This window comes from Pseudophryne corroboree, chromosome 7, assembly GCF_028390025.1.
Source record: "Pseudophryne corroboree isolate aPseCor3 chromosome 7, aPseCor3.hap2, whole genome shotgun sequence".
Classification (NCBI taxonomy): domain Eukaryota; kingdom Metazoa; phylum Chordata; class Amphibia; order Anura; family Myobatrachidae; genus Pseudophryne; species Pseudophryne corroboree.
In genome coordinates, this window is record NC_086450.1 from 88,507,407 (window position 1) to 88,519,608 (window position 12,202).

The following is a 12,202-nucleotide window of genomic DNA, read 5'->3' on the forward strand; positions in this document are numbered from 1 at the left end:
ATAGACTCAGAACAGTTATAATTTCTGTTCTTTTTTTTTTTTTGGCATGGGATATTATTTAGGTCATTTCTACTTAGTTTTTATTTGTTTTGTATGCTTTTTAGATAATTTCATTTTAAATAAATACGTGAATACACTTTACACATAAAATAACCCGTTTATTTAATGACCTTTTTTTCTTTTCCTATTTTGGTATAGTGTGATTAATACTGGCAGTAACAAAGAAAAACAACGAAATAATGGCAGAGGTTGTCCATATGGTCCCCACATTTATGATTTAAGGAGCCTCTAACTTGCTCTCTAATTTCCTTGTTAACCCAATGCTGCCCTGTACATTATAATAGAACATACATACAGATTTAGAGTTACCTAGGACATATTTCCACAGATCTCTTTGTGATTTGTGATAGCTTCCTGGTGTGGAAAAAATATATATGATCACAGTCATTGTGTCCAAAATGTTCTATTGAGGAGACAGTCAGACGAATTCTTGATATGTTGTTTTTTTTTCTCCCCTAAAATGGAATTATTGTAAGCCTGTGCCACCCTGGGATATAGTCCTATGGAATGATGTCCCGGAGCTGTGAACTGATGCATATATTTAGTTCTGTGAACATTTTATGCGATTACAGCTCAAAAAGGGAAGGATAGAAAAATAAAATAAAAATGCATTTCCCTATAAAGCAGTCAGGTCAGTCTGGTGTTCCTTGGTAACAGTTTGTATGTGTTGAGAAGAACCAGATGAAGATCTCCCTTTTGTATTAGGCAGTTTGTGGTCTTTCTTCCACTTCATCCTCCTGTTCTGGAACCAGATTTTTATCTGGCGCTCAGAGAGGCACAAAGTGTGTGCGATTTCTATCCTGCGACGTCTTGTCAGGTACCTGTTAAAATGAAATTCTTTTTCCAGTTCCAGAACTTGCTGCCTGGTATAAGCAGTCCTGGACCGCTTAGGTTCCCCTCCGGTGTAATTTGGATTGACTGGAAATAAAGAAATAGGAAAAAATGACAATAAAAACGTCATGAAATCTGTCCTCCCAACGTGACCATAAACACTCAGAGGTGCTACACACCCCGGTCTATGCGCTATATTGCAATATTTGCTTAATTCATGCACACGCTTTGAAGATGGAGTTTGCTGCTGAGCAGAAAAAACAAAGCCACATGGCCAACGGCCTATTCCCTCAACCATAAAAATTTATGATGAGTGTAATGGCTTCCTAGGCTTAAATGGCCATAAATAATATTTTCAGCAGCTTACTACCCCCCCAGATCCCAGTATAGTCTGTATTAGAGCGAAGTTTCTGCTTACCTGAGTTCACATGGACTTTTTTCATCCAAGGGTACACTATTGCTGGTGGCTTAGATAAACTCCCATTTTTGGGGTGCTGCTGCGGCTGCTGCTGGCTGCAGGGTCTGGAGATCGGGGCTGGTGCTGGGCAGGGATCATCAGGAGCAGGGAACTGAGTCTGATCCTGCCCAGGACCCCGAGGCTGCAATGTAGAGCCCGGTGCATGGCTACAGCTGAAGGGCTCCTCGCTGTAGTTTGGCCGGGAGAAGATTGCCTGGTGCTGATAATCAGAGCCCTGCGAGTGGCTGTAGAAATCAGAGCCTTGCTCTGCTAGGAAGCTGTTCTGCACATATTCCTCGCAAGGAGGAAATTTAGGATCCACATACTTAGAGTTTACCATAAACGAACTCATGGCCATTAATTTCTGAGGATAGAAAATACTAATTTTTCTGGTGTTGTCTTTTTTTTTCTGCCTCCATAAAGCCCTCCTACTTGCTGTCAACTGAATAAAGTTAGAGAGCCACGTGACCCGGCCAGCCAATCAGGAGGCAGGAACTTTATCACTGTATTTAATTGTACCTCATAATTTTCAGAAAATAACAAAATAATATTGATTTAATTGGATCATTATGAACACCTCCTCCCCCTTCCTCTTAATCACACATTTCATGTGTTCCTAAAATAAATCCTTTCTTGATCACTGTTAAAGTACAGATTTTAGTCACAACTGACTTTATAGTAATATATTTTTACAGCAAATTCTGATTATAGGGTGAGTTGTGGCTACAGTTTGATGTTTTCAAAGAACCTAAATCCTATTTAATTCAGGGTTAAACCCAAAATGGGAAGAAAAATAGATCTTAAATTGTCAGGGGAACATCAGGGGCACTATAATATGTACAATAGACCTGTCTTGGCTTTGTTTCACAGGGGTCATCCAAAAGTTACCAGAATGTAGTCAGGTTGAAAAAAATTAGACAATCAGTAACTTCTGGTTTACTTTCCACATACTTAAATCAGAAATAATGTCACAGACGAGAAAATAAGCACAAGGTCCCAAACAAAATATGTTATTTTATATTGAAAGTTGTTATAACGCTTCAATTGTGAAGATTGAATTGAGCATGAATCAGTATTTGTCTAGAATTTATGCGATGCAGGTTCACACATACAGCTCATTGTAAAACATATAACTGTTATACCACATGCAAATGTCTGTAAAATATACACGTACACGCAGACAATGTACAACCCTGATATTATTGTACTGTAGTATTAGAACGCACATATGGTTTGAGCGGTCAGCCTCATTCAGTATTGTATATAATAAATGGAATATTACATATAGGTGGAAATCATCCAATAGACTGTATGTTATATGTATAGTAGCTGTAATGAATATGAATGATATGAGAGAAAACATCTGCTTGAGGAAATTACACGATTTATCCTCAATGTGATTGTTTAATATCAAATATTCTTGGTGGTCTTATCGAAGTTTTTGCATCGACCATATATTCCCCTAGAATCGAATCTGTGACTATGTGAACACCACACAAATTCGGTTCTACAGGGTACATATAGACAACGTAATAACAGTTCATCTACCTAGGATACCTATGAGCTGGTACAAATCACCTAGTGTCTGTATTACAGGGATGATATCAGGTATGAAGGCGTAGTGTCAACTATCACAAGCAGAAAATCGTCAGGTAAACAAACAGAATGAAAAGTAATACCATTTCAAACAGCAATTTGAATAAATACAAAGATCATATACATCTGATTAATAAATGAATTACAACACTGTTAACGCGTGTAGTACCCTGTTTTTTTGATTGATCAGATTGTGGGTTGTAGTGTATTATTATATAAACTTTTGAGAAAGAAGTTACAAGGCAAGAGTGTCAGGTCCAAAGATGCCCTGGGTTTGCTAAACAAATACAAAGCTACTAAACACAATCCCACTGCTCCAGCCAGGTCATAAATCCCCCCTGTACAATATAAAATCTCATTTCTAATCCAATGTTATCTCAGCATCAAACACATTCTCTTACATTATACGTGCAACCTCTGATATCCAAAAACGTGTACAATGATTACATCTGTATGCAACAACATATATATATATATATATATATATATATATATATATATATATATATATATATATAATCACAAGAATAAAACACACAGCAGCAAAAGATTGTCAAAATATATTGTGAGCTCACGTTGATAGCTCTGTAGTATAAAATGAAAAATAATATGGATTTTGAGTGGACTGCCAATAAAAAGATCAAATTATTATATGACAGCAAAAAATGTATATAGCTATAGAAAAAATTAAAATGCAGTGTCAAGTATTACATACCAGTAAAGTTTCTTCTGAGAAACAAACCTTTGGACTATCTTCAGAATTCAGTGTGGTAGCGTTTATGGTGCAGTCCAGGTCAAAAGGGCATTTGAAATCATTTGCAAACATATCACAATGTTTCATTATTTTTAAAGACACACAGCAGAGTACAAAAGTTCAGGATCCACAAGAATTCTCCCTCTACTTCCCTCTGCAGAACAGTGATAAATAAGCTCTCTTATAAGAAGAATTACCATCTAAAACTGTGTGTGTAACTTTCCAACTCAGTTACACATTTCTTATCGCCTACTCTCTGATGTGTACATATTTTTGGGTTTCTGTTTTAATAATCTGCGATAATATTTGGATTAAAAAAAACACGTTAATTATGGCAATAAATATCTCCTCCCCTGCACATCAAATGTATGTTTATTCTTTATGTAAGCTATGCTGTCATTTGCCATACAGATATTTATTTTATAGCAACGTTTGTTTAAGGAAATCTGTCGCTATTATGATATTAAGAAACGTAATTATATTCTAAAACAAATTTATAATAGTAGCACCTTGACAAAAATAATTAAAAAAAAATATGAACGCGTAATATGGAATTTACTAGATGTGGGTCTGTCAAACCCCAACGAGAAAAATGTATAAGTAAAGGACAGCTAAAATTTCGTTCACATTTTCATATTAGTTAGACGCGGTGACCTGCATTTCACCTTATCTCAGGGCTTGCTCAGACAGGTCAAAGCCACAGCGTTATTGATGAACAAAAGCGTTAAATATTCACCTCCCTGTCCAACTGGCCATACAACTGCTTTTCATCTCCCCCTCTTTTTCTCTGGCCTACTTCATGCAAAAACTATATTCAATGTTTTATAGTAAAGGAAAGTAATATTTTGTGCAATAAAGATATGAAATCCTAACATGGCTGCAGGAATGATGAAGTGACAGTCAGATGGCTGAAGAATAAAACAATGCAAAAAATTACTTATTGTAATTAGCATGATAATACACGTGAGTCGCAGATTTTTTTTTTACCAGCCAAGTGGTCTCTTAAATAAGAAAATTGGTTGAGAGCGAAAGTTACATGATAGCTCCATTTTATTCATGTAATTGCTGCCGGACCAATAGAATAAACATGCTGTAATGTTGGTAGTAAATAACATTATTCAGTCACTGGAAGAAATTTTTTTTTTTTTTTTTATAAAATCAATAAAAATGTATCTAAACCTAGAGGTACAATGCTGTAATGCCAAATACAACATTGAATTATTAGCAATATTCGATGCTTCTTTCTGTGTTACATTGTAGCAGGCTTTCTGTTTTGTTTAACATAAAACAGTTTTCTCATTAAAAATAATAAATGTGTAAGCACTTTCGATGTTGCCAATCCACGAATACACGACAATACAATAAACCGTACAAGCGATCACCCAGCCACCATATTGTACTGTTCTGTATCTGTAATGTAATGTACTGTATATCCATCCTTACTGTGGGAGGCGCTACACAATACAACAAATCAAGGAAGTATTACAATTAAACCAAAACCCACCAGGCTAAACATCTGGAAAATATCCCGAACCAATAAAATTCTACAAAACTATTTTATCTCTACATCACTTTCCAATCAAAACTAACGACCCAGTCAATATTCCAGCCACATGTTAATATTCTCACATTTCATCATTGTAATTTACATACTCAACAGAAATCTGGATAATAGTTACACCTCATATACACCTCTAAGAAAATCTTCAAAATGCAACATAAAAATTCTGTGACACTATCTTGGTTTCTAAAGTTCTAATGACAAATATCGGGGCATTAAAAAGAAATATTACAAGCAAAATTGTGAGTAAAGAACTATACTTACTCCACGTGTCTCTCCATTGTGTGTAACCTGTTGCAACAGAAAGGAATTATTAGAATTAATAGGTGCACTACATAGATTGCAACAAAGTGTCACTGTAAATTAGGTTAATAATTCACATTTTGTTTGGATTACAGAATTGCTTTTTTTTTTTTTTTAAATATCTAAATAACGAATAAACACATACGAATATATAATGCTATAATATTTCTTATTAGGCTACTAGAATAAAGACTATTCACAAATATTTTGATCTAGAAAACTGATTCTCAAGTTCATAGTTCAAACGTACCTGGCAATAATAACATTATTCATTCTATAGATGGGACCCACACATTACGTACAGGCAAGAGAAACATACTATATGTATACCATTGGGTTGTTGTTGTTTTTTTTGTTTCTTCATAGCTAGTAATGTATAACCACAAACACGTGTACCCTGTCCCAGAACTTCCATCTGCTATTTGATTACATGTAAAATCACTTACTTTTTCTGCTTCTTCTTGCACAGTAGATCCAGCAGTTAGAATGCTCCGGTGCTAAGAGATCCAAGCAGAATGATCCTTTCTAAACACTATCCTTATTACTACATCCAGGAACAAAACGCATCTGCACTTGTATGCTCTTAAACTAATTTATGGTGGGAATTATATTTTAGCTTGTCAACTCTCAAGCCATAAAACAAAGTTTATTGGAATCACGTGCTCTCATCCAGCCACTCAGGGCTCATCTCAGTGGAACCATAAATAACCATCAGCTTTAAACTTCTATTCAGTAGATTGAGATTCCCAGAAGCTTCCAATAGTAACACACACACACACACACACACACACACACACACACACACACACACACACACACACACACACACACACACACACACACACGAAAAAAAACCTAAAAGTAAAACTTCCATTGCACAGCAGTCCCAATATTTATTACAAATAAAGGTGCATATAAAGATATTTCAGATTGCAACTAGAAACATGACATTGCAAATTATTACTTGAGTCAGTTGGTTTTACAGATTTACAATTGTACTAAATATATAGGGAAATATTATAACAGAATTAGTATGAGAACATGATTTGTATTATGGCTCTTGAAATAACTGGTAATTGTTTGCTAAGATTAAACGTCTTCAGTTAATCAGTTAATTTAAGTTTACTTACTAGGCTCCTGACGTTTTATTCTTCATCTCATTGGTACATACAGGAATTATTATCAATACTTTAAATGCGCATTTAAATAATAACTGGTCTTTTAATAAGAGTGCATAAACGTTTCAGTGTATCTATGTGACAAAAGGACAGTATTACAGGAAAAAAATAACGATATATATCCTGCCTGCCTCTGAGGTGACTAGTCATTTACATGCCAACAAATTGTTTACAACCTCTGGTTCTGAAAGTGAGAAGATCTTTGAACTTTGAAGGCTGTGAAAAAAGAGGTGTAATCTTAGGGTTGTAAAGTAATAAAACAAAATGGTGTGAATAAGCCTTTTGAGCAAAATAGAGTTTGGATGGTACGTGTTAAGGAGGTGACACTCAGTAAGCAGGATGAGAAATACAATTTATCAAACAATGACTTACTTCAAATGCACCATATGTGCAGCTGTATATGCAACATAGCAGTACAAAAGAAATACACTTCTGTAATGGGATGTTAATATACGATTAATGCAGTTTTACATGCAATGGTTGTGTCATTTTCTAATGGAGCATAACCACCGTTTGTTACATTTTAACCATCTTAAATTAACAAACACACACACACACACACACACACACACACACACACGTGTGTATGTATGCATGTATATATATATATATATATATATATATATATATATATATATGCTCTTTTTTTGACTCATGGTGTCATTTTCATAGGGACAATGCAATTAGCATAATGATGAGATGTGTACACTTCTTATGTAAAGTAATCAAGTAATTGTGTGTTGTGTGTTACTGTAGGAACATGAATCAGTGCTGCACGAGTATACATACATACATACATACATACATACATACATACATACATACATACATACATTATTCAGACAATGCTTAACTGAAGGATAGCAGTGCCATTAATCACGTACAGAGGTGCGTTTTTGGTTTTAATGGTATTACAGGATTTCAAGTTCAGATATTCCAGTGCTATTTACCTCCACTCTAAAGCCCAGTTGTTGATGTAAAATTAAGAAGAAAAAATAATAATACTTTTGTGAAGTGTGTTATCAGTTTTGAAACGTGTGGGAATTAATATATGGAGTATGGTTTAAGGAGCAACTCTGCAAACAGGCAAAGCAGGTGCATTATTTAACCAGTACATTAATTCTTGTCTGACCTGCATTTTTAGCTATCTATCATGTACAATTATACACTCCTGTATACTAGAATGCTAAAGTAAATGTAAGACGCTGCATCTCCAAGTGTTTTCATTGTGCATCTTAACTGATGCTTAAAAGATTTTAGTACTTGGCTTATGCCACATACGTCTTAGATATAATGAACACAGGACATTAGCTAAGACCACGTGTTAGCAATTCCCTCTCAGGTTAACCAAAGGGCACTTCACACACTAATTCACAGACTACAAGAGACTTGTCCTACAGCGCCTTCCTATGGGCACACAGGGCTACTACTTTCTAAAACAAAGACAGATGCACTTCAGGTCAGCTATGTACTGACTCAAATACTCGCATGATGTCCTATTTCCTCTCTACAGAGAAACATTGCTGTGATACATCTCTCACTGTCCGATGCACGGAGGCCAGTAAGTCAATGTGGTGAACTGACAGTAGATCCTGGAGATGATTGACAATGATATTGCAACTAATGGGAGATATATTTGAGCTTTCCGGGCAGATAGAAGAGACATAATTAAACTCACTAAAATAAACCGATACATTGGGATCTATTTACTAAGCCTTGAATGGAGATAACGTTGCTGGAGATAAAGTACCAGCCAATCGGCTCCAAAACTGCCATGCCACAGCCAAATAAACCCCATTGATACATATATGAGTGTAACACAGCACGAAACATAAGAGTATTTTCTGCTTGTTTCACCTGTACATTTACCAGTACCACAGTGGCCACTGTCCTTACTGTAGTTTCCAGGGTTAGGAATAGATTTAAAAGATTTGTCCCTTGTGACTTATTTTTGCTTATCAATTAAGATCAACTGTATAGTGTTATTCATTATTGTATTTATTATGCGTATAAGATGCTATTCTCCAGATTTACATTTAGATTTTTTTTAGTTTTATGTCAAAATTTAATAAAAACTATTGAATATATAAGAAATTACCAGGTTTTAGTAAATTTCATCATGAAGAAGATTCCAGCTCATTCATTTCTATTGAGACTCCACTAAGCCATACAGACTCAGATTACCTTGGAAAATAACAATGTATTTGCTATTTGAAAATCTCAGCAACTATGCCAGCTCAAAGATCCGTATTGGCTCCCAAGATGCAAAGAATTCAAATGGGGAGATAAAGTAGAAAAAAAAAGCCCACAAACCAATCAACTCCTGTCACTTTTCAAACACAGGGGCAGATGTATTAACCTGGAGAAGGCATAAAGAAGTGAGGGGCAGATTTATTAAGCTCGGTGAAGTGATAAAGTGGAAGGTGATAAAGGACCAGCCAGTCAGCTCCTAAATGTCATTTTTCAAACCCAGCCTGTGACTTGGTAGTTAGGATTTGATTGGCTGGTGCGTTATCACCTTCCACTTTATCACTTCACCGAGCTTAATAAATCTGCCCCTGATAAACCAGTAAACCAGTGATATGTGCAAGGAGATAAAGGCAGCAACCAATCAGATCCTAACTGTTAATGTACATATTGGATCTGATTGGCTGGTGCCTTTATCACCTTGCACATATCACTGGTTTATCACTTCCTTATGCTTCTCCAGGTTAATACATCTACCCCACAGTCTGGGTTGATCGGGGGGTGGAGGTGGTTGGTGGGGGGGGGGGGGGGTGGAGAAGGTGCATGGCCATAAAAAATGCAACCTATGATGACTGAGAAACATATGGACTTTTCAGCATGTGCTCAACACTGGGGCAAGTTATGTGGCAATCAACTGTCCTGTGCTCCCTCCCACACACATGTGTGCAGTAGCCACCCGCCTACCTTATCTCAGTGAGAACATCTTCACAATGATAAATGTGGAAATATGGCATATGCGCAGAAGTGAACAAATAGTGCCAGAGTCTTTCTGAATAGGTACAAGTGGCTTATTCTACATGTGTTTAGCGACCATCAACAGCAAGTGACATATCCATGCTGGTTGGACTAAGTCGCAATTACATGAACCTACCTTTACTGCACTTGGTCAGTGTTTGTACGCCCTTTTCCTCCCCCATTCCACCACTCTGTGGCCTATTTATCGATTAGTAATTGGGGGATATTCCCCAAAACAGATACCCACAAATAATAAGTATCCCCCAAATAATCCATGGAGGGGGTCACATCAGATATCTTCATATCTGCTACGGTCCCTCCCTTCATGGGGCTGCAAAGCTGTCAGATTTATTTGCCAAGATGAAGATGGCGTTAGCCTGTTGAAGCCTATTGGCAACATTCAGCAGAAAAATACCAGTAGAGGGCTCCTCCAGAGCTCTACCCAGCAATAGCCACCACACATGTATGGTCAGTGGACCATACATAGGGGTGTAGTAGGGTATGCCGGCGGCCGGGCTCCCAGCGGCCAACATACCGGCGCCGGAATCCCGACCGCCTGCATACCGACAGCTGGGCGAGCGCAAATGAGCCCCTTGCGGGCACGGCTATCTATTCTCTCTCCAGGGGGGTCATGGACCCCCAAGAGGGAGAAAAAGTGTCGGTATACCGGCTGTTGGGATTCCGGCGCCGGTATACTGTGCGCCGGGATCCCGACAGTCGGCAAACTGAAGACCTCCCATGCATAGGAGTCCCGATACAGAAGTAAAGTGACCACTGATGTTGTGACTTCACTCTGAACACATTGCAAGGACATGCTACTTTTGAAGCCCATGTCCCTGCGGGTGTATATTAATACATTTGGGCAGTATTTAATTTCAAGCAGTGATAAGAAATTACAGTTATTGGGTCTAAAATCTGATAATTGATAAATATGCCATTAGAGCAACTCACGCTTCACAATTTTCTAGCTAGTGGCAGCGGCTGATTTCCATAGGTTGTGAGTAGAAATCAGCCACTGAGAGATAACACGTGCTTAACTGATTCTGCCCCTAAGTGTAAGGGGTGCACATGACTAATCTGTATACAAATGTATGTGTACACTATTTCCTGTGGGCATACTCAGCACTACTGTGTGTATTTTACACTAAACAAAGGGAGGTATGCCCAATTATGTACGAGACCCTCAGTCTCAGTCTTTATGCTACTTCTGACTCTAGAACATGACCATATAGCAACTTGTATCATTTATATGAGACAAATGTAAAAAGTCACCCTAGGCCATTTACTTCATACTTGCCAATTATCCCTGATTGTCAGGGAGACACCCAGAAATTGTAGTAATCTCTCTGACTCCCTGAAGAGTTTAGATATCTCCCTATCTTATCCCATTATGTAGCAGTCAGTGAGGTGCAGTGAGGTAACTGGCTGGGGAAGCACTGGCTAGTATCAAAGCCAGATTTACACACACATGTATGAACCAGAAGGTTCATGTGGGCATTATATAATGGTTCAGCAGTATATACTTCTGGAAATTTGCTGCATTTTTGATTTACAATATCTTCTTTGTATTTTTCATATAATTTTTATATCAAAACTCTGGAATATGACAGGAGAGACTCTGCTTCATCTGACCACACGTTACTGGCTAGCAGTTATATTCTTCAGAAAAAAACATATATATATATATATATATATATATATACACTGTACATTAAAACTGGATCATCAGTGCTATTTCCCTGCATTGGTTATAAGGAACAATGTACTCTATGGCTACATTGCATCATACTTGCCTACCCACCTGGAATGGCCGGGAGGCTCCCGAAATTCGGGTGTTCCTCTCGCCCCTCAGGAAGAACAGGCAAGTTTCACGATTTTGTAGGTACCCCACTGCCCAGCTGCCCACTTAGTGAGTAAAGTGGGTGGTCTGGCCAGTCGATGACGTGATTCTCTCTTAATAATGTCATCATAGCCTTGCTCCCTGCAGTATAATACTGGTAATATTGGCACCACAGAATGGGGACATGGCTACAATGACGCAATCGTGGTCACCACACCCCGTTCCACCTCCACCCTGCCCCATCAACTCATCATACCTCCGCCCTGCTCCACTGTTGGGCCGACCTGGCTGCTTTCTCCCGGAGAGAGGAGCCAGTATGTCGGCAACTATGCATTGCAAGTAAGGTTTCTTATGGCCACTTTTATGTAACGTCTTGTTAAACACAATCCACGGGCAAGCCCTGAAATGTATCACTGTCTTTCATCAACAAGTAGCTCTTACTCACTACTTTAGGGCTCATTTTGGATGTATGTCATATTTTGACATAACTCTCAGATGCATCAGTAGACGTCTGCCATTGTAGGTGTTACTTTCATAATCTCCCTGAAATGTATTTTCAAAAGTAGACAAGTAGTTTGTTTGTATTACAGTTACCATAATCTTAACATTCAAGAATATGGTGAAATTGGTACATCAATCC

General features: G+C 37.6%; 1 protein-coding gene across 2 annotated transcripts in view; it reads right to left on the minus strand.

Annotated features, from left to right (window-relative positions):
- LOC134944648 (homeobox protein Hox-D4-like) overlaps positions 1–12,202 on the minus strand; it is a 30,928-nt gene that overhangs the window by 254 nt on the left and 18,472 nt on the right. Inside the window, exons 2-3 of one of the 2 annotated variants that reach the window (XM_063933400.1) lie at positions 5,524–5,550; positions 1–978 (exon numbers count right to left, since the gene is read on the minus strand). The exon at positions 1–978 is cut by the window's left edge and continues 254 nt beyond it. In XM_063933400.1, coding sequence (XP_063789470.1) covers positions 677–978; positions 5,524–5,550 — 329 coding nt within the window. In that variant the 3' untranslated portion in view covers positions 1–676. Of the gene's footprint in view, positions 979–1,309; positions 1,758–5,523; positions 5,551–12,202 lie in introns of those variants that run through there. The other variant, XM_063933401.1, reaches the window with a different exon arrangement.